The sequence below is a fragment of the Podarcis tiliguerta genome (assembly GCF_965153285.1).
Source record: "Podarcis tiliguerta genome assembly, chromosome: 9".
NCBI classification, from domain to species: Eukaryota; Metazoa; Chordata; class Lepidosauria; order Squamata; family Lacertidae; genus Podarcis; species Podarcis tiliguerta.
In genome coordinates, this window is record NC_139542.1 from 74,114,042 (window position 1) to 74,136,062 (window position 22,021).

The 22,021-nt window shown below is 45.0% G+C and overlaps 2 protein-coding genes and 1 long non-coding RNA gene across 4 annotated transcripts in view; 1 reads left to right on the forward strand and 2 right to left on the reverse strand.

The window, feature by feature from the left end:
• LOC310657934 overlaps positions 1 to 22,021 on the reverse strand; it is a 35,391-nt gene that overhangs the window by 2,015 nt on the left and 11,355 nt on the right. The window lies entirely within an intron of this gene.
• Positions 9 to 3,577, forward strand: C3AR1 (complement C3a receptor 1). Its single transcript, XM_083399079.1, has one exon. The coding sequence runs from the start codon at positions 1,172 to 1,174 to the stop codon at positions 2,576 to 2,578; it is 1,407 nt and encodes a 468-aa protein (XP_083255205.1). The 5' UTR covers positions 9 to 1,171; the 3' UTR covers positions 2,579 to 3,577.
• Positions 7,765 to 22,021, reverse strand: part of FOXJ2 (forkhead box J2) — a 32,016-nt gene continuing 17,759 nt past the window's right edge. Inside the window, exons 4-12 of one of the 2 annotated variants that reach the window (XM_083399042.1) lie at positions 21,680 to 21,754; positions 20,819 to 20,887; positions 19,270 to 19,410; positions 18,804 to 18,999; positions 16,037 to 16,366; positions 14,306 to 14,407; positions 13,937 to 14,137; positions 11,732 to 11,830; positions 7,765 to 10,156 (exon numbers count right to left, since the gene is read on the reverse strand). In XM_083399042.1, coding sequence (XP_083255168.1) covers positions 10,077 to 10,156; positions 11,732 to 11,830; positions 13,937 to 14,137; positions 14,306 to 14,407; positions 16,037 to 16,366; positions 18,804 to 18,999; positions 19,270 to 19,410; positions 20,819 to 20,887; positions 21,680 to 21,754 — 1,293 coding nt within the window. In that variant the 3' untranslated portion in view covers positions 7,765 to 10,076. Of the gene's footprint in view, positions 10,157 to 11,731; positions 11,831 to 13,936; positions 14,138 to 14,305; positions 14,408 to 16,036; positions 16,367 to 18,803; positions 19,003 to 19,269; positions 19,411 to 20,818; positions 20,888 to 21,679; positions 21,755 to 22,021 lie in introns of both variants that reach the window. The other variant, XM_083399041.1, reaches the window with a different exon arrangement.

A 22,021-nucleotide genomic window follows, 5' to 3' on the forward strand; every position in this document is an offset into this window, starting at 1 on the left:
CTTATTAATGTGTGTGCACACCTGCAGAGGCAGTGGAGCCACTTGGATTTTATGGCACAGGGCAAAGATGCCTTTTGCTGCACCCATGAAGCAGGGAAGAGCCCTCGTGTTCTTTAATCCTGTACAAGGAATAAGGGGTAAAGCGAAGAAGGCTGAGATTGCTTAGCACAAAAAATCTCCAGGGTGGCCACCATTTTGTGGGAGGGATTAAATCACATACCAGAAATTTAGGTTTGCACAATTGCAACTGGGGTGCCATTAATTCACTTCTTTGAAAAAAGAAACCTGGACATTTCCCAGTTAGGAAAGTGACAGACACTAAAAATTTGATTCATGGAAGTTGTACAACATCCCCATAAAAAAATTAGAACAGAATTCCACCCACCACCCAATTACTGGAGAATGGGAAGACAACCATTCCCACTTCTTAGGGCATAATTAAATGAATTATACAAGAGGACACCAACCTGTTGGTCAAGGGCCTTCCACAAGTTTTGGGTTCCTGCCCCTTGTGGTCCCACCCTCTCATCCTCCAGGTGTTAACATCATCTGAGGTTGCACACGTTTTCTTGATCTTCCATCAAGTGCAGCAATACAAAAAGAGGCTTATTTTGACCTTACCTGACCAATGAATCTCACTGCGTACAAGCAACAAACCAAGTGTTAAAGCTTTCCCTGGACTGCGCTATTTTAGGCTGCAGGTGAAGGCTGAATATTTGAGTTCTCTCCCATCTTAAATAAATTCACCTTCCTGCATGAAGGAAATGCTTCCACCTGTAGCCTGAAGCAGTTTAGCCCCCCAAAATATCTTGCTACTGTACTTGACTCTGCTGAACGTATAAACTATCCCTAGCAGGGTCAACCCCAGATACGCTGCTGCTTGAAGTGGAAGATCTAAGCACCACTCCTTCCCACTAATAAACAAACAGGAGGCGTAAGTCACTAGGAAGCTCTTCTGCACAAGTGTGAATAAAATAAATGGGAGCGATGCAAGAGCCCAAGGGTACCCCTGCAAAGCTCCCATGCATTTCAGCAGCAGCTTGTGCTGGATAATTCCCCACTGACTGTGGCCTGATCTCTGAGGCTGCAAACTCTCCTCATTTAGAACAGCATCTAAGAACTTGTTTGCATTTTTCAGGCTTTTCCTCCTTTCTTTTCTTTTTTAAAGAACATGCCTCCATTCATGGCTAATGAGAGTTTCTACGAATCTGAGGACTCCTTCACGTTACAACATATGGATTCCGTGTCTATTGGATCTCTGCTCATCTTCTCCATCACCTTTCTCCTGGGCCTCCCCGGAAATGGCTTGGTAATCTGGGTCGTTGCTCTGAAAATGAAGCGAACGGTGAACACGGTTTGGTTTCTGCACCTTGCCGTGGCTGACTTTGTGTGCTGCCTGTCCCTGCCTTTCTCCATTGTCCACCTGGCGCTGCATCAGCAGTGGCCTTTCGGGTGGTTTTTCTGCAAGATTATCCCGTCTGCCATCATCTTCAACATGTTTGCCAGTGTCTTCCTCCTCACCACCATCAGCATCGACAGGTGTCTTGTGGTGATGAAGCCTGTCTGGTGTCAGAATCACCGGACAGTAAGGTTCGCATCCGTGGTCTGTGGTGTTACCTGGTTCCTAGCTTTCATTATGTGTTTTCCTGCTTTCTTCTATCGCGAAATCTCCATTGATGAATTGGGCAATGCCAGGTGTGTCTACAATTGGCACGGTGAGGAATATGAGGAAGGATGGCCAGATTATTTGTTTCCCAGCAACGAAGAGTTTTCTAGTCAACGTCCTACCTTTGTGGCTAGTAGCTATGAAGATATTTTCACAGACGGAATTTTGGATGTGTATTCTGAGTACCATATTCTTAATACAGACAAAAGCAAAGCTTGGTATTCCAGCACACCAAGCACTCTTGGCACTAATAGAGATACAGATTCATTGACGGTGGAAGTCACCAGTCCAAAATACGTGTCACACGAATCTTCCCACCCAGCTACTGCCATATCCAATGTTATTTATTCTGATCTTCCCGATTATTTTCTTTTTGGCAATTACTCTGGCAACCTCCCAATTAGCAATGACTCAATGGCAATGCCCTTTTATGATGAGCTGCCAAGCGTTCTTGTGTCCATTACTGTCACCCGAAGCATCTTTGGTTTTCTCCTCCCCTTCGGAATCATGACTGCCTGCTACATCCTTATTGCCCTCAAGATGCTCAGAAACCAATTTGCAAAGTCCCGTGTGAAGGCTTTGCGGGTGATCCTGCTTGTGATAGTCACTTTCTTTCTCTGTTGGGCTCCTTATCATGTCATTGGGGTGCTGTATCTCCTGGCTAACCCCAGCACAGCACTTTATGAAACACTGGCTTTGTGGAACCATGTGTCCACAGCATTGGCCTATGCCAACAGCTGCATCAACCCACTTCTTTATGTGTTTGTGGGGAAAAAATTCAGGGAAAAAGCACGCCAGACGGTGCAAGGGATTTTGGAAGGGGCGTTCAGTGAGGAAGGAACATGCTCCACTGCCTTCTCCCAGGAAAGAAGCAAGTCTACAGTTGACCATATTGATGTTTCCGCCCTCTAAAATGGAGCTTCCAGGCAACTAAACTGTCCTTGCTACTGTGGATTCTTGATTGGCACAGATGTGGCCACTTTGAATTAGTATCTGGAGCTCTTGCATATGCAGAGAGCAGCCACACCTTGTGAATCCCCTTTGTGCTGCGGTGTGAGGGGGTCAAGTGAAGTTCTGGGTTACACCACAGAAGGGAGACAGGGACAACTGCCTATCTTTGCAACATGTGTGGTGGTGGTGGTATCCAAATTTGTCAAAAATTTTCTAGCACTGCAAATGTGCCCTACAGTATTACTTGACTTGTTATATATTTTTTCCCCTGTTGATGAAAGGAAGTAGCATAGCCATGTATGACGAGCCAGAATAAGCTTTAGCGGTGGCACAGAAATCTTGCAAGAAGTGTCAGCAGCTTTGTTTTGTAAGTGGTCTGCATTCACCAAAAACTGTCAAAGAAAACTGGACGCAGTGCTTAATTTCTAAAAGCAAAGCAGGGAAGAGGTAGGCAAGGGTTGAGCCTACGTTCTGCAAGCAGATCTAGGAGGAAAGCCCCTTCGCTTAACTTTAGGTGGGAACGGCTGCTCAACAGAAAGGAAAAGGTAGTCAAAGGGGTGGTGGTGGTGGTCAACAGGCATGGCTAGAACCTACAGAACCAAGCCAAATAGTACCTGTAGACTTGAGTATCAGCTATGAGTATCCTGTCCATTTTCAGGGCTACTGGAGACTCCATTCAAAATGTGCTTATTTCCAGAGCATACCTTAGGGGCTGCCTAGTTAATGAATTCTCTCCTACTGCAAATTCACCCAACCTGGGCACCTTTCCAGAAGCACTGTAAGGCCTACATTTTAGTACTAGCACCGGGAGAGTGAGTTAAGAGAAGTGGGGTACAATTTATTCTGTTCAGCTGCAGATGCATTGCTTTTGTCCCAGTTTTTTGCTGTTACGTATTTGGATTGGGGTAGGTTGCACACATGTACTAATAAATAAGTTGCTTTTAACCCTCTGAATTAAAACAGGCTTGACTTTTCCCTCTTCACATTTATCCTATGGTTACTCTCCCTTCCTAGGTGGCTTTAATTTGGAACCGCTTAGTCCTTCTGCCTCATACCGGGGGGGGGGGGGGGGGGGGCTGGCTCTATCAGTCTCTAGGCATCTCAATAGCAGAACCCATACAGGCAGTTTACACCAAAAGCCAGATCAGAAGACCCAATGAAGACTAGGACGCTGCGTTGCTCTTAGTCTTTTCTCTCTCTACGGGTAGAGGTAGCAGGAAGTGGCCTCCTTTCCATCTTCTCTTGAAAGCATTGGACAGAGGCCAACAGAGCAACCTCATGGTTCTCCTTTCCTTGACAAATTAAGGGAAACTGCACGCCAAGCAAGAACATAAAACTATGGTTTAATGTGAGGAGGAGAGAGAGAGAGATCACTGAAGATATAAGGCAGGGAAACTATTCCTTTCCCTTCTCCATAAGGAAATATTTTCAGTTAAATCTCATCTCTGTCTCTTTCAGAAATATGTGAAGGGAGAGAAGGAAAATTCTAACTTTCATTCCTTCTTGTGGCCCTTTTGCCTCCTTCCCATCCCCTTGTTGTCTTGTTCATGCTTTGTTTTTGGTTATGCTATTCTGTAAAATGTACACACCACTATTACAACAGGGAATTACAAGGATATATTCTATTATGTGTATACAAAACTGCACCTGGCAGCTTGGTGATCAAGCTATTAAGGATGGCCTTGAATTGAGTGACACCTCTGCATCAGGCAGGGCATAGGCAAGAAGCTACTATTTCTTCCCCACCCGTCCTCCAAGGAGGTCAAAGTCATGGGCATCCCTTTAACAACAACCCTGAGAGGTAGGTTAGCTTGCAAGATAGCAACTGGCCCAGGCACCCAGTGAGCTTTGTGGCTGAGGAGGCATTCAAAGCAGGTCTGCCTGGTCAAAGTTTGTTGCAACCTTTGAATCCAGCAGCAGGACAGATCCAGTTGGGGCTGCAGATGCACCAGCTAAGGAGCCAACCAGGAACTCAGCTGGCTGCTCAATCTTGAGAAACCACTGTGCCTGAGGCTGTCACACAGGAGCCCCATAAGAACCTCCTGAACCACTGAGGTCTATAGGGACAGGCCCTCGCAGAACACCAGGAACCAAATGTTTCCCACAAGTCCTAATCGGTCTAGTGACACAGGGAGGACACTAGGCTATGGGACAGCGGAGTGCCTGTCTACAGGCCAGGTGGCTGGCCCTTCAAGTGTCTGAGGTTGTCTATGGGGGGCAGCACCAAGAAGAGGCAGTCTGGAGGCAGAGGCTTAGGCCTCACATAATGGGAATAAGTCTAACAGAGCCTCTGTTAAGTGTCCCCCCTTGAGATGGTTAGAGAACTCTGTGCCTGATCTACATTTCTTGACAAACGAGTCAAGAAAATGGACTAGGCCACTGTAGGGCATGCATTTCTGGATGCTTCCCTGCATTTGAAAAATACATTCTCTGCGCAAGTAAAAAGAAAAATGAAAAAAAGGTTCCAGCTCAACCCACTCTCCAGCAGTTTTCTCCTTGCAAGAAAAAGTAACCTAGGGAAACATACAAAAATGGCGCTCCCTCACCTGGCCGTTCTAAAATGATGCATTCCAATCATTACCACCTCATTTGTTGTGTGTGTACACCAGGCCCACCAGTATGCAGCAGATATACCTAAAAGGAAGGGCTTGAAGAAAGCCTGTTGGTATGCATGTTGAAGAAACGGGGGCTACAGAAGCCTTTGCTCATGTCCTGGAGAAAGTAGCTAAGTGCAAAACGTGATTCCCTTTGAATGCTGCAGGTCTGATGACAATTTGGGCTCAAATTGTCTATTTCTAAACTCGAATCAGCAAGGAAGACAGCTGACTTCCATATGTGCATCATGCTCCACCCAATCACTGCACCCAGCCTTTCTCAACTATGCTCAAAAGACCAGTTCCCTTTTGAAAGTCAAAGTTGCTCAATAAATAGCATAGCTCAGCAAAAATAATGTGCCAAAAAAAAAAGTCTCCACTCATGACTTTTATTTTGGATCACACTCCGTCACTCCTTTGAAAACAAGGAAGCACCCATCACTGACTAATCTAAAAGTTTCCTGCAGCACTGGACCTGAAGGTCTTTGAGCTGTGAAGTTGTACTGTATACAAGAAAATTTAAGAACAAAAGTAGATTCCTGAACTGATGGCTTCTAGAACTCCTGACTGCTGATAGGCTCTTACATCAACTCACCCAACAAAATTTCCTCTACTGAAATTTACTGTGGTGCAATGAATACTGTTATTGTTGGATCATTCAGCAATGACCCTGGGCACCTCACTCTCTGAACCTCACACAGTTGCTGTGAAAGGAAAACAGGGTTAGCCCAAATATGTTGCCTGAGCTCCTTAGAAGAAGGGTAGGATACAAATATCAAAAACAACAAGCAAACTTAAGTGATTCAACTCAGTTTTAAAATATTTTGGTAGGGCTGTTTCTACACTGCGATTAAGATCTGTTGCACCTAGCCAAGGCGGTGTTAATTACATTATTAAAAAAACCAAACTTCTGGACTAATAAGGTCCTAATTCTATGTCCTAGAACATTGATCCGTAATAAATATTTATAAAAGTATGTAATCCTTTATGATAATACAGACGAGTCTTAACTCACCAGGGGGTAAGGCCAAAATCATGTACAGCCGTTTCTTGAAAGTTGAGCAGCTTAGTTCCCAAACGTTTTGGCTCCCAAACGGTTTGCAAACTATTTTTGGAAGCTAAACATCCAACAGGCCTTCCGTGGCTTTTGATTGGCTGCAGGAGCTTCCTACAGCCAATCAGAAGCTGCGCTTTGGTTTTTGAACATTTTGGAAGTCAAACGGACTTCCGGAACAGATTCCATTCGACTTCCAAGGTACGACTGTATAGTCAAAATACATTGGGTTCAACAGTGAGTGGAATTGCCAAAGTCTTTTTTCTCCATATATATATATATATATATATATATATATATATAGTCAAGTGTGTAAAGCTGAATGTGCACAAGTGAAACGTGTGTATGTTGTGAGTTACCGGTACTAAAAATCAGGGCCATCCAATTAAACTGAAGGAAATAATTGAGGACAATGTAAAGTACTTCTTTACCCAATGCATAATCCGTTTATGGAATTTACTGCTAATGGCTGTCCGCTTAGATGGCTTTCAAAGGGGGCTGGACAAATTCATGGGAGAATAATAATTCTATCAATGACCACTAGTCATGATGTCTGTATAGAAACTCCATGGCCAGAGCCGGCATGCCTCTGAGGATTAGCAAGAGAGAGCGGCCGCCTTCATGCCCTGCCTAAGGGCTTCCCTGAGTAATCTAGTTGGCCACTGTGGAAATCAAGATGCCGGAACAGATGAAAGTTAAACTTCATCTGCTCTCATGGAGCTCTGTCTAGGTTTGTAATTTATCTCTGTTTACATAATTTATTCCGCAATTTGGAAGAAGGTACAGGGTTATAAAGACTAGGACTAGCCGCCTGAGAAAGTTACTATCCAAATGCGATTTTGGTTTTAAACGCAGTGTAAAGTAGTCTCTATGGGAGTATACTGTATTTAATTATGGGGTATCAGAGTTTTCAGGGGGCTAACCAGGCTGGGATAGCAGGATTGTTGGTTTTTGATTGTCTGATGTAGATTCTTTCAATTTCGTTGTTCTGTATGGGACAATGACAATAAAGATTATTGTTTTGTTTTGTATTGTATTATTCTGTATAATTTATTCTGCTTTTACTAATAATGAGAAGGAGCAATGCAAGGGCACTCAAGCCACATCCCTAGTGAAATAAACTATTTTCAACCACCTTCCTGGATTCTAGGATTTCAGCCCCCAATTTCAATAATATCTTTAAAATCATAACGGACAAAGCATTTTTTAAAAAGAAAAAGGAAGCAGTGTTTCTCAAAACATTGAATTCTGCACTTTCTGTGCTCCTGCAAAATTCACTGTATAGACACTACTCTGCACGAAGGGATGGCTTTGGGCTCTGGTTGCAACATGAGGTGGTACAAATGTAAGGAATAAACTGGAATCAAGCATATGTAAAATGACAGGCTTTGTTTCAGTAAGAACAAGGCTGTATTTCCTTTGTCCAAATTCCAGCCCAATGATGTGAGTTGCACCTTACGAGTTGCCACAGACAAATTAAAACAGGGGCACCAAAGGGATTAAACCATAAACATTCACTTTTTTAATTAAGAAAGCATGCAAAAAAAATAAATCTGTGAGGCCACACCCCTCTCCCATCTCCTTGACATGAAGCATTGTGGGCTGCACTGAAGCGGGTGGGCAGGCGAGGGATTTCTCTCCACGGCAGGCAGGCTGGCCGGCCAGCCCTCTGTGCTGCTGACCCTTGTTTTTCCAGGACAGGCTGTGTCAGCTGCTCACAGTGCAGAATTCCAGTGCTGAGTCTATGACTTCATGCGTCCATTCCAATACTAACCCACTTGAGAATGATGCAGTTAATTCAGAGGCAAAAGGGAGGATGTGGCTAATTTGCACACTGACTGGCATATATTTACATATGCAAACAAGGCGCCTTTAAATACCTATAGGAGTGATCTTTTATTCCCTCCACCTTCTGTGGATTTTATTCTTCGAAAACTTCTTGTAAAAAGCACCAGCTGGCATCTGGAGGAGAAGTCATCTCTACAGCGTGTTCCACAGACACTCGCCAACAAGAATCTCCTGTTCCTGGTCACATCATTCTCATCTTGGGACAGCGTAGACAACCATTAAAACTCCTCCAGGAATTCAGCTCAGGGATTTTCTACTCCTCTCAGTACACACAATGATGGCCCCATTCCCCAACAACCAAAAATTCCCTCCCTCCAAAATCCAATGGAACAGTGAGTTAAAAGCAGTGCTACAGAACCTTCCCACCCTCGGGCACAGCACTTTCCTATGATGTTTTTTGCTTCCAACTTAAGTTTCCTCTTCACACAAAGCAGGCTTGCAGCTGAAAGAGTATGCAGATTAACAAGAGGTCTGGCAAAAGAGAGTCACACTAGAAACTGAAAACAAAGCAGCAAAGAGGTCACCTAGCCAGATCCAGTTCCAAATTCAATCCTGCACTGGCACCCTCCTTCCTCCTTGTCTCCTAAGGACTGCCATACAACTGAACTTCTGCCCTTCCTGACCCCACGTGACTTGGAAGGGCCCTTCCAACTTCCCCTCCTATTCCAGCTACACACTTTCGGCATCTTCTTCACAGAGATATTCCACAATCACTTAGCCTCTACCAGAAAGCTTTAAACCCTCCACCCACCAAGCTCTGCTCAGCATTACGTTCCTCCTTTCACCTTAAGTTTATCCACGAAACAGGGACCACCAGTTGCTTATTTTACATAAGGCAGACAAGACACCCTCAGCTCTTACTCTTGCATCACAAGCCACAACACTTTCTAGAGAATTGAGAGGAAGTCAAATTCAGGAGTTGAAAAACAAAACCTTGCAGGGTAGAGAAGTTACTTCTTGATTTTTATGTCTTATCTGCATATTCAAATAAGAGCCTTACTGCATTATGAGAGAAGGCAGCAGGAGGGGGGCGGAACTGTGATAAGACAAGCCCTGAGGATTCTGGTTCGATCTTGGTACCCAAGCCACATGATGCGGATACAAGCCAGACCTGTCAAGCTTTCATCGTCTGCCGAGGGGGAAAGTGCAAAATGGCAGTGATTGAAAAAGGCAGTGTAGAAAAAAGGTAAAGGCCCCCATCGTCTATACCAGACACTCAGTCCCTACCAAGCAGCAGACTCGTAACCACAATGCTTCAGCTAGAGGGAAGTCCTCACCTTCCACTAAGGCAAGCCTGTCTCTGTCAAACTCCAATATTCCAGCTCTTCTCCACACCCAGAGCCTCATATTCTGTGCACTTGTTAATCCTGCTGCTCCTGCTGGTGTGAGAAAGTTCACAGACCTCCTTTCAACGCCGGTCTAACCCTCCCCTCCCCTCCCCCCCCCTTACAACATTTAAGAAAGAACATAATTATTACAGACTTTCAAGATTCACGGGGCTCTCTCACTTTTGTAGCCAATAAAACAGAGTCACTGGCCACCTTGAAGGGAAAGCGGGATTGTTAAAACGCAGGTGATGCAGGAAGAGAAAGGTGCCCTCAAGAATTCCTCCTTCCGAGGTCTTCTCATGACACCACAAAACAGTTTTCCTACCCTCCATCCCACACAGGGTGCCAGTAAACACATAAAATCCGAAGCTGGAAGATGGAGCAGAAGGGCTGTGCACTATTATTGATGATGATGATAATAATAATAATAAAGAAGAAGAAAATAAGGTAAAACAGGGAGCGCAAGGAAGGATTATCTTCGGCAGCATCTTGCGGCAGCTTCTCTGGCGGAAGTAGAGAATATATATCTATATACAGGCAAGGAAAGAGGCTGAAGGTGCTGGTCTTGTGACCCAAACCCCAGGCTCCCCTTCCCATACCCTACATGAGGGATGTGCTATCAAGTCTGTAACTTGCTAGGTGATCAAATCCCAGTTGAAATCATCAGGGATTTCCTCATTGGCACCTGGAGGCGGCCGTGGAACCAGATGATGACCTGAATGCATTGCAGGAAGGAAGAAAACAGGAAACAAGTGGTCTATTATGTAGAATTCTTGGTAATAAAGTACTATGATCATTACAGAGCAGCTCAGTTCAGTTGAAACTCTGCACATGCCCCCAAATGGTGTTTTTGGCTTGGCCCTGGTGGCATATGTGAGACTGTCAACATATTCAGGCCCTTAAACAGGAGGCTGCAATTGCTCCAATTAATTCCGGAATCCAATGTCGTATCTAATGCAAGCAACTTTGTCTGTTATCTCTTGTGAGTGAATGGATTGAGCCTAAAAGCATATCCTGCATTTCCTGAGAGGGCCAAGCTGAACCATTTTCCAGCAAAGGTGAGATCACCTCATTAGAATGAGATCTGAGTCGTGGACTTTGCTTTAACCCTGTGGTAAAACAGCTGGCATGATTTAGGCAGACCCAGGAAAACACATTACCTGTGTCTTTCTACTATAATGCCTCATTGCGAAAAGCCTGGTTCAGATTGAAGTGAGGTTTACTGGTAAGTTTCCCCTGTTACTGGATGTATACTGTATTCATAGTTTGTACAGCCATTTGGGATCACACCAGAAGGCTCCTCTGCTTTCAGGTGCTCTATAGGTGGGTGTGGAAGATGGCTTTTCTCCCTGTCATTAACTTAAGTTAGACCCTTTCCTTGTCTCAATCTTCTCCATACTCCTTGTATCTGAACTGTGTTTGTCATTTTCTTCAGAATTATTCGGACTCCTTCATGCAGAGGCCTCTTTCCCAAAGGGTAATTTTTTCTATCTTTAAATGAATTGAAAGAACCCAGGATAAAACTGGAGATTAATTGCAAGGAAAGAAGCATTTTGACTAGACTCTGCAAAGCCCTGGTGGATTTTGTTGTCCGGTAGGTAAGAAAGCGAGACAATGTCTGCAGGGACACTGGGCTTCACTGGAACTAATAAGTAAGTCTGCTCAGCTGTAGACTACTAGCACATTATAGACAGTGCCCCTCTTGAGTTGCAGTAGACAACCCAGTTTTTCACCTTTCCAAGTTCCTTCAACCACATGACAGGTAAATATTAGGACCTCAACTTTTGTACTTCTTTCTGTTTTCTGAATTTCCCAGTCCCATGCACTTTTAGTCTTTCCATTCTACACCTGTAGAACAGTGGACCCTCCAGATACGGACTTAATTCGTTCCGGGGGTCCGTACATACCCCGAAAAGTCTGCATCTAGAGGCGCGGCTTCTGCACATGCATGCGGCACGATAGAGCGCTTCTGCACATGCGCGGCGAAACCCAGAAGTATACACTTCTGGGGTTGCCGCATTCACAACCCGAAAGTTACGTTACCCGAATGTAACGTAACACAAGTGTCCACTGTAGTAACTAAGCATTTGGGCCAAGCAATGTGTGGGTGGTTTAGCCTGTGTAACTAAGCACCTAACTCAAACATTTGCTAGAAATCATCTGCATATGTTTGGGGAAAGAGATAGGAGAAAGCAGATGATTCATACTTGCCAGCTAGACCCTGGAGCAAGCCAGAAATGAAATTATTCAACTTTTTATGTTCAAAGAGTATCTCAAAACTCATCCTTACCTGGACGATTATACCCTGGCGTGTCCTGGGTGGAAATCTGGTACATTGGAGATGGCCCAGAGTAGAGATGGGGAGGCTGTGGCTGACCGTAAGAGTTCACTAGCAGAGAAAAGGGGAAAAGAACCATCAATAGCCCCAGCTACCTGCTTGCAACCTGGAAACACAATCGATTAAGGTGGGATATGTGACTTCTACACATGCTCTCAGGTCTTCCTATCAGTTTATCTGTAGCATCATCTGGGATACAGAAAATCAGGGATGGTTTCTATCATTCAACTGGTTTGGCTCCTTTGCCAGATATAAATATGAAAAACAGTTAGCAACTTTCTCAATTCATAAAAAAATCAAAAAGATATATATACAATTTGCATTTTCTACAAAACACAGATCTGTTTTTGGTTTCAGTTTTGTTGTATGTGAATTCATGTACCTCACTAGCCATGTCTGAGCACTATAGTTACAAAGTTGACATAAATTTGCTAGATCAACTCTTAAAGACTTCCTCTTTTTATCTTTATGCTCTTTTAAAAGCATACTAATTCAGCTTTGCAAAGAAATCCACAAAAATTACTAGCCCACTAGGCCTTCATACACCAGTTCAGTAATTTTTGAAAACTGTTACAAGTCTTTCATTGTATAATTAATTCCATCGTGGATTAACTGGAGGCATTTCTTACAGGTAAGTGGTTATTTACAAACCTATGCTACTCATATGACTTTACTGCACTAGAGTAAATGTGGTGGGGTGCAATTTGAAGTCGAAGAGGTAACAATATGTACCGTATTTTTCGCCCTATAGGACGCACTTTTTCCCCTCCAAAAATGAAGGGGAAATGTGTGTGCGTCCTATGGGGCGAATGCAGGCTTCAGGAGAGCCGCAGCGTCAGCCCCACAAGGTCGGGGGGACAGCGGGGAGGCGGAACGCCGCCATCCCGCTGTCTCCCGATGTGGTTTGAAGGCTGACGGCAGGGAGACGTGTGCTTCTCCCTGCCGCCAGCCCCGCAAGCTCCAGGAACAGCTGGGAGGCGCAGCGCGTCTTCCCGCTATCCCCGGACATGGTCTGCAGGCAGGCGGCGGGGAGAAGAGCGCTTCTCCCCGCTGCCGGCCCCACAAGCACCTGGGGGGGGAAATAACATTTTTTTTCTTTATTTCCCCCCAAAAAAACTTGGTGCGTCCTATGGGCCGGTGTGTCCTACGGGGCGAAAAATACGGTAGATGTTTTCACACAATGTGTCATCAGATCTCTATCCATGCAACATAATGAGCATGTGCAGCCCAGTATTCATATTTTATGGACAACAGAAGACTCTTTGGAAATGGCTGAATTGTGGAATAAATTCATACCATGCAATCTCACTCTAGCAGTGAAAAATGGGGCAACCTGAACATCCTTTGATAACTGCAAATATGTATTTGCATTTGTGTAAGCTCTGTGAATTCTTCTGGTTCTTTTCAGCAAAGGCTTTCTTTCTTTCTTATCTCCATGTGTTCCATGGGTGACTTGTGCATAAGCTTTTGCAGAATGCTTTCTTATAACTTGTTTTAAAACCGCTGTGTGTTGCTAAGAAGTGGTCATCAGGTCCCTGATTGTTTTCCTTGAGTCTTTCACACTAGTCAGAACGATAAAAGTTGAGATAGGCTGATAAACTATGTCTTGGCCCTTTTGAAACAGACACACATGCACCCATTCATGAGGTACAGTTTCATCTCTCAGTAAAACACAGTATTTCTCAGCATGCACAGACACACACTTGCTAGCTGTGTAAAGTGACAAAGAACTGGACATGCTTAGCCATCCATCCTGTGTAAATCTGAGCCTACCGTAAGTGGGGGGAAACTCCTTTATGGTAATGACAGCTGCCAACATTGCAGCATGTGTTTGCTACCATCTTTGCATTGCTCAGATACACTCTGGGCATGGAACATTCAGAATTTTTGGCGATGGTACAGGCACGTCAAACACCTCAAACTACACTCTTCTGTCCCCCCCCCCCTTGCATACTAAGGGATCAGGCAAAAAGATCAAGGTTAGGGAAAATCTGAGAGACGGAGACCGGATGTGACAAAAACATATGCTTTGTTGAACCTTTTATCCCCATCCCTAGAAACGGTGCCACGTGAGGGGGTGTGGCTACACCTCTTTGATTCCGTCTCACCTACTGTCCTGGCATGGCAGGTCCCCACCCAGAAAGCCCTGCTGAGTACCTTGGTTCATGGGCTGCTCTTGTTTGCCACTATTCATGGCACAGGACTCGGAGATTCGGGGAAGCTGCTGTGGGCCTCCCAGGTGAGGGAGCTGACCGGTCTGGGTGAGAAAGTGATTGAGGGAGTCACAGAGGTTGGCAATGTGATGCTGATCTAGAGTCCAGTTCTTACGCTCAGCCTGGCGCAGACTCTCCATCAACTCTGCAGGGGCCAGAGAAAGAGAGAGGTAAGAAACTAGGCGTCGCTGTTCTCTACTCTTGCCAAAGAGATCCTTCTCTATATCTCTACTTCCCACTCTAAGCCTTTGAAGGGCCCCTTTCCCCCTCTACCAGAGTGAAGGGTGTAAGGAAATAACATAACATGACCCACCTGAGAACTGGGAGTGCTCAATGCTAGACCAGTTCAGCCGATTCACCATCTTGAAACTTTCTTTTAGGGAATCTATGTTGGAGCACCACTCAGGGGGAAATGCTGAAAAATGGGGGACACAAAATAGTCAACAGGGTGTACCCCCATACCTTATATTAGACACCAAATACATGCCTAATACATTTATCTCTAAAGTCCTGAAGTGAACAACCTACCTCCTCATGACAACGTAACTCTTCTCTGTACCCAGCCACTCCCTGTTTTATTCATTAATTCATTCAAAGCTTTCCAAGCTCCTTTTATCATCAATAATGGCTTACAAAAATTGAAGCTAATAAAATAATAGATATAAGCACAAACACCCAGCAGTTAAAAGCAAAATTTAAAGCCATCTAGTTTAGGGAACCACCCACTAACAGTGCCTCAGTCTTATCTGGATTGAGTTTCAGTTTGTTGCCTCCCATCCTGTCCATTATCAAGGCAAGACACTGGTCCAGCACTTCCACTGCCTCACGTTCAAATGTAAAGGAGAAATAGAGCCCAGTGTCATCAGCATACTGCTGACAAGGTACTCCAAACCTGTGGATAACCCCACCCAGCGGTTTCATGTAGATGTTAAACAACATGGGGGATAGGAGTGAGCCATGCAGGACCCCACATTGAAGGTTCCACATGGCTGAAAAACATTCCCCAAGCAACACCCTCTGGGAATGACCATCCAAGTAGGACTGGAACCACCGCAAAGCGCTGCCACCCACACCTAGTTCGGACAGTTGCTCCAGGATACCATGGTTGATGGTAACGAAAGCCATTGAGAGGTCAAGAAGAATTAACAGGGACACGTTTCCAAAGCCGTTTCTGTGCCTAAACCTGAAATGGATCTGGAAAATCAGTTTCTTCCCAAAGTGCCTGGATATGGTCTGCGACCACTAGCTACAGAGCCTTGCTCAGGAAAAGGAGATGAGCAACTGCTGTAGTGAGTTAGGTTTTCCAAATCCAGGGAATTTTTCTTCTGGGCTGCCACCCCAAACTTCTGAGGGCAGTGGAACTAGCAAGAAGGCCCCACTGCTTATCTTAACACCTGAGAGGATCTGAAGGGAAGAAGATAGTTTCAGAAATATGGGGCTCATGTTGTTAAGGGCTTTAAACGCTAACGTAAGCACCCTGAATTGAACCCAGAAACTATCTGGCAACCAATGCAGCTGTTTTAAAACAGGGATTATATTGGAGTTCTAAATGGAACCCCAGCTGCATTTGGATCAACTGAAGTTTTCGAGCTGTATTCAAGGGCAGCCCTATGGAGAGTGAATTGCAACAATCCAGTCCATAAGTTACTGTGTACTGTGACCGTATCATCTCTGTCCAAAAGGGACTGGAGCTGGTGAACTAGCCTCAGCTAGATATAGGCACTCCTAGTCAAAACCACCTGAGCCTACAGTGATAGTGTTGGACCTTGGAGTAAACCCAAGGCCCAGCACAGGGTACAATCAAGAGAGCTGCAGTCCGTTCTGACTTCCTGCACAATGCAGGCCTGCACAAGGGTGTTTTTCCACATTCACACTTGACTATCTTTGGTGCACAGCTAAAAATGTAAACTGTGATGTGGCCCTTCATGATTTGCTCAGAAGGAACATGCCAAAAGCTCCACAACTCCAAACCTTCAGCCTTGCCTAGTCCATCTGTCCTTCATTCAATGAATATTTCTGTCAGTTTGCCCACTCTGTAACTCACCAAAGCTAGCATTATTCATGGAAGCTTGTGACTGCTGCTGCTGCTGTTGCTGTTGTTGTTGCTGCTGCTGCTGCTGTGAATGGGAGTGCGGGTGGTGGTGCTGATGCTGGTGATATCCTCCATGCTGCATTGAAGAGGGGTGAATGGACATCACAGGTGGGGGGCCATAGCTGTCACCTCCTTGCTGCTTGCCACCCTGGGATGGACAGCCTTCTGAGGTTGGAGTGTGGAGGGGGGGTGCAGCTCCCACCGAGGAGGGCACCTGCTGCTGGTGGTACATATAGTAATTGTGGTTGGAGGGCTGCATGTCACCCAGGAGGGAAGAGAAATCTGAAGGGAGGATTAAGAGGAAAGTATTAAAATGGGTGGCGGGCCCTTTTTAGCCTGGAGGGCCACATTCACCTGTGGCCACCCACTCTCTTGTCAGGTACATGCACTTATGCATACACACACAAGACACACACAGGCATATTATGGCCCTCCTTCTGATGACTGGCAGAGCGGGCAGTGAACACCTCTATCTGGGAACTGGGCTCTGCCCACCCCACATTTTTTAATCCCTATCTCACCATTTTGCTGCGGCTGCCAACATTGGCAAGGTCTTGGACAGCCAGAAAAAACTGTGTGTGTGCATGGGAGGGGCAAATCACACCCTTGAACTGAGGTTAACCACTCCTGCATTAAAATACACAAAGGTAGCAGAAACACCAGTTCTATACCTTTCCTAGAAATGAGGCGAGTACCCCAAATATTATAAAACAAGCCATTAGCACTTCAGTGACCACATTTCTATCAATGTTCACTAAACAGCAGCTTAGGTCCAGAATTTTTCATCCCTTTTCTACGCGAATAACACAAAAGACAAGATTAGCTTCATGAGATGCTGCCCCCCAGTGGCTGTAACTGATTGACAGAATGCAAAGTACTCTGGAGTAGGCCTGGGCGATATATTGATATATCGCCCAGGACTGTTATGAGGGGCAGACCGCAATGATGGCTTCACTCAGTGGTATATTGTGGGTGACACTGCTGCTTCCAGAGACCCTCTGCTACCAGCACCCAGCACGCCAAGGGAGCAACAAGCTGCAGTGGGGCTGCTCACCCGCCCCGCCCCCCACACCAGCAAAGGCAGAGGGAGTCCTGCAAACGGAGTCCTGTCAGGCTCTGTCACAGGGCTCACTCTGTCTTGGGGAGTCATGGGGCTCGCTCAGCTGGAGCCTTCCTGCCCCCCCCCCAGCTGCCACCGGCCCTAGGGTGAAAGTGTCTCAGCTCCCGCGGTGACAGCTGTGGCAGTTTCACCCAGTGCCTCGCAGGCTGGGGCAACTGCAGCTAGTTTCAGCATCGCCAAACCACAATGTTTGGCTGGTGATACACCACAATGTGGATCACCCAACCCTACTCTGGAGTTGGGAAACAAGTACAGTGGTGCCCCGCAAGACGAATGCCTCGGAAGACGAAAAACTCGCAAGACAAAAGAGTTTTTCGTTTTCTGAGTTGCTTCGCAAGACGGATTTCCCTATGGGCTTGCTTCGCAAGACGAAACGTCTTGCGCCTTTTTTTTTTAAACCGCCAATGCATTCCTATGGGAAACCGTCAATACACATTGGTGCTTCGCAAGACGAAAAAACTAGTAGAACGAAAAAACTCGCAGAACGAATTAATTTTGTCTTGCGAGGCACCACTGTACCATATTTCACCAAAAGATCATCGCACCCTGCTTTTTCAGTCCAAAAACCAGGTTACCTTTCATTGCATGGTATAATTCTGTTTGTCCTGCCACTTAAACAGAGCAGCAATGTATTCACCAGTGGGATATGGATACACATTTTTCTCTTGCACATTGTGCATTGCAAGCCACAAGCGTAGCATTCTCAGTGCACATGTCAGTATACTATACTGCATTTCCATAGGTGAGGCACATGATATGATAAGACCTGCATCTTCCTGCGATAGCTTAGTGATAATAAAATTTAGTAATAATAAGATTATTGCTTCACATAATGGTTGCACCCCACTTTGGGCAAAAAAAGGCATAAAATCTGTGGCAATTATACGGGGAATTACGGTAATCTTTCTCTGCAACCTATTTCTAGCTATTGATCTTTCCCCTTTCCCTACAGCATAGGCATGTCCCTAACCCAAGAGGTCAGCTAAAAACACTCAATCCATTATTGAGCATATAGTTCTGTAGCAATTTTTAATTCAGTATGCATTCTCCAAAAAAGGAGGCTGCAAAAAGGAGTGTGGTGGAGTCTCCTTCTTTGGAGGTCTTTAAGCAGAGGCTTGACAACCATATGTCAGGAGTGCTCTGATGGTGTTTCCTGCTTAGCAGGGGGTTGGACTCGATGGCCCTTGTCGTCTCTTCCAACTCTATGATTCTATGATTGAAAAAGGGACATAGGATTTCTCTAGAGCAGGCCAACTTCTTCAGTTGAGAAGGGCTCTTAAAGTGTAGGGGCCTCATTCTAGCCTCAACATCAGGAAGAACTTTCTGACAGTAAGAGCTGTTTGGAAGTGGAAGGGACTCCCTTGGGAGGTGGTGGACTCTCCTTCCTTGGAAGTTTTTCAGCAGAGGTTGGATGGCCATCTGTCATGGATGCTTTAGCTGAGATTCCTGCATTGAAGGGGTTGGACTAGATGACTCCCAAGGGTCCCTTTTTTAAGTCTACAATTCTATGATTCTAAGATGATTATCTGGGGTGCAGACACCTCTCCCTCCCTCTCTCTCTCTCCCAACCCCCCAATCATACCTGGCACTGTTACTCACCATGCTGGGATGAGGAGGATTTCTCAAGCATGGATTTATAGAGATTTCGGAAGGACCAGCTCAGGTCCTGGAAGTTGATCTCAGAATAGGAGAATTTCAAGTCGTTGCTGTTACTGTAATGTGGAGGTGGCACATCTGGACCTTCACGGCTCTGACCGCCAGCCACTGTTGCTGCCACATCCACAGGCCCTGTGCTCTGCTGAAGATAAACAGGTGTATTAAATAGAATTCTAGCCTTTTGAAACCAGGGATTGTATATGTACAATTCCCCCATTTTCAGAGCTATTAGCTCTGGCCCACATCCAAGGCATGCCACTGTGCCGCAGCTCATTTCCCCTTCCCTTCATCATCCATGTCCTTTTTTGCCTTTCAATAGCCTTCTCCCATTTTCTTCCTCCCTCCTCCCAGCTCCCCCTCAGCAGCCGCCTTTTCCCGCTGCTTCTCCCTCTTCTTACCCTCGACTCACCTGACTGTAATTGCCAATAGGCGGTGTGCTTTGCAAGGATAGCTGCTGGGTGGATTCGGGGGACAGCGATGACTCTGCCCCAACAGAAACAGGCCCCCGGGGGCTCTTGCTTGCCTCTTGCTCTGGGGAATCCTGGGACAGCTGAACAGATGGAAAATATGCGCATAAGAAACACATGGGCAGAGAAGTAAAACTGCAGAGAAACAACTCACTCTAGAGTTGACAGAAAATTGATAGGACTAGATAGGGGCAAGTCAAGGGGAGCGTCACCTGCCAGGCAATGTGCTAGAGCAGGAGGGAAATTAAAACTCCATGTCTAGTGGTTAAACAACGGACTCACATGCGGTGAGCCAATTTAAGATCACCAGCCAAGACATAACTATTGAATGAACCTCAGAAACCTCTTGTGAAATAAACACATGAACTTTCCAATTAAATAAATTTTATGTGATTAGTTATAAGTTTTAATTGATTAATTAACTGATCTATCAATTAAATCTGCATATGGGTTAAAACAGTGTTTCTACAGAACAAAGCACTTTCTTTGTTTTTAGATGAGGCGTGTATGTGTTGTAATAGGCATTTCTGAGCGCTCTGGCACTCGTCACGGTCCTCCATGCACCAGTAGAGGTTTAGTCGTGCTGGCCAGATGACCCAGAAAGCTGTCTGCAGGCAAACACCATTCCCTCAACCTAAAAAGTGAGATGAGCGCAACACCCCATAGTCGTCTTTGAATGGACTCAACTGTCCAGCATCCTTTACCTTTTAACAGGCATCATCTTAGAAGAGGCATCCCCCACACCCACTGAACGCAAAAAAAGATGGAATGCTTCTTTTAAGCACTTGTACTAAAAATAATATTTATAAAAAATAAATTGCTGTACAATTAATTGCAGCATCTTTTTGGGTGATTAAAAGTTTTTTAATTAATTAATTTAACCCTTTAATTTAATGTATTATTGCATATTTACTCTAGAGCCAGTCTCACTCTGTTTAGTGGGGTTTACTCCAAGGCATGTGTGCACAAAAATGCAAGCAAAACATTGCAGCCCTACTGAATGATTTAATAAATCTCTGCTGTTTTTGGAGCAATATAGCTAATACAGTTATTAATCATTAGGTTAATAATTTAAAAGAACAAAATTAAAGTCATTTAAATTAAGCACATGTATTATTATGTATTTTGCTATTTAAATAATAATAGTTCTGATTCTGCTAATAATGGAGCAGGCTGAGGAAGAAAGGGCAAAGGGGGCAAGGCGCTGAAGCCTTTCCCTCCTTTGGCTGCTGCAAATCTTATGCAATTCTTCTCTATTTCCAAATCTCAGCAGACATTGCTCATGCACTGACAAACATTGCTTCAAGCCCATAAAGGCTACAAACTTGCTTTTAAAAAAACATGAAAGTGAAGGCTCGCAGAAGCCTGAGTTTTATGACCAATGCATTACTTCTGTGCCATGTAGGATCATGCCCTTTGGAAAAAGTGGATCTCTTAATCATCTCACAAATGCTTTGGATTTTGAGGGTAGGAATGGGGAGCCACACTCACATCGTCATCTGGTGGGTGACGCCTCTTCCGGGAAATATCAGGACAGGTATCTATGGTCCAGTAAGAACCCTGCAAAGAATAAGATCTACTGGTGAAAGGAGTATAGAACCAACCCTTGATATCAGCGATAGCAACAGCAGCAGTGCAACCCATAATACCAAAGAGCATGCAGGTTGCCACAGCTTATCAATTACTCTTGCAGCACAAGACAGGTCCTTTCTTTTCATTGCAACATCATTGCAACATCATCCTTGATACTTTTTTGTGATGTCACAATCCCAATACTCCTTCAGTCTCCAATAAACGCTTGGGAAGAACAGGTTGGACAAGAACAGCAATTCTGATGTAAAAGTATGAAAAAGAATGACCAGGGCAGAAATGCAGTAAAATCTAAAAAAAGTGATGTTTTGCTCCTGTTGCAGGATAGTTCTGGGGTCATGCACACACATATTGCAGTCTGGGATACAAAGGCCCACGGCTTTCTCTTAGCTTTCCCAAATGTGAACATACCGAAGAAGTCAGAGCTATTTCATCCACAGTAGAGTTTATTACTTATTACTATTAATATTACTATTACTGAGAGATACAGAAGAACAAAACCTGAATGTTCTTTCCTTGCTTCTTCAGCAGAGCAGTAAATACCTATGCCCTACTTTTACACAAACCTTTGCTCTAGCCTGGAGTAGGAGCAGCAGAATTTTCAACTTGCCTGCATATTTTATGTCCTCACTTAATCTGTTCATTCACATTAGTCCAATTTCTGCCAAGAGCAGGAGTGAGGGTTTAAAAGTCAATGCAACATTGGTTTAAAAAAAGACCTCCCCACCATGATGGTCAAATGTCTAGCTTGATCCCTCTCACCTTTCCAGGGTCGTCCCGAGGGCGAGGCACTTTTCGAAAGCATTTATTCAGAGACAGATTGTGACGAATGGAGTTCTAGGGAGGAAAAAAATGACATAGCTAACAGGCAGGCTGCTCACCCATGCCCTTGTCACCTCCCTAGCCCAAATGCTGCTGCTTTGCCCTCAGCCAGAGTTCCCAGGCACAGCTATGGTTGTTGTTGTTGTTTTGCCACATCAAGAGGGGGAAGCAGGAGATGGAGTACTGGGTGGGGTGGGAAGGATGTGGCAGGCAAGAACAGTGAGGGTTAAGCAGCCTCTTTCCACCTACCACAGCTGCCCTGGAAGTCATCCCACCTGTGGT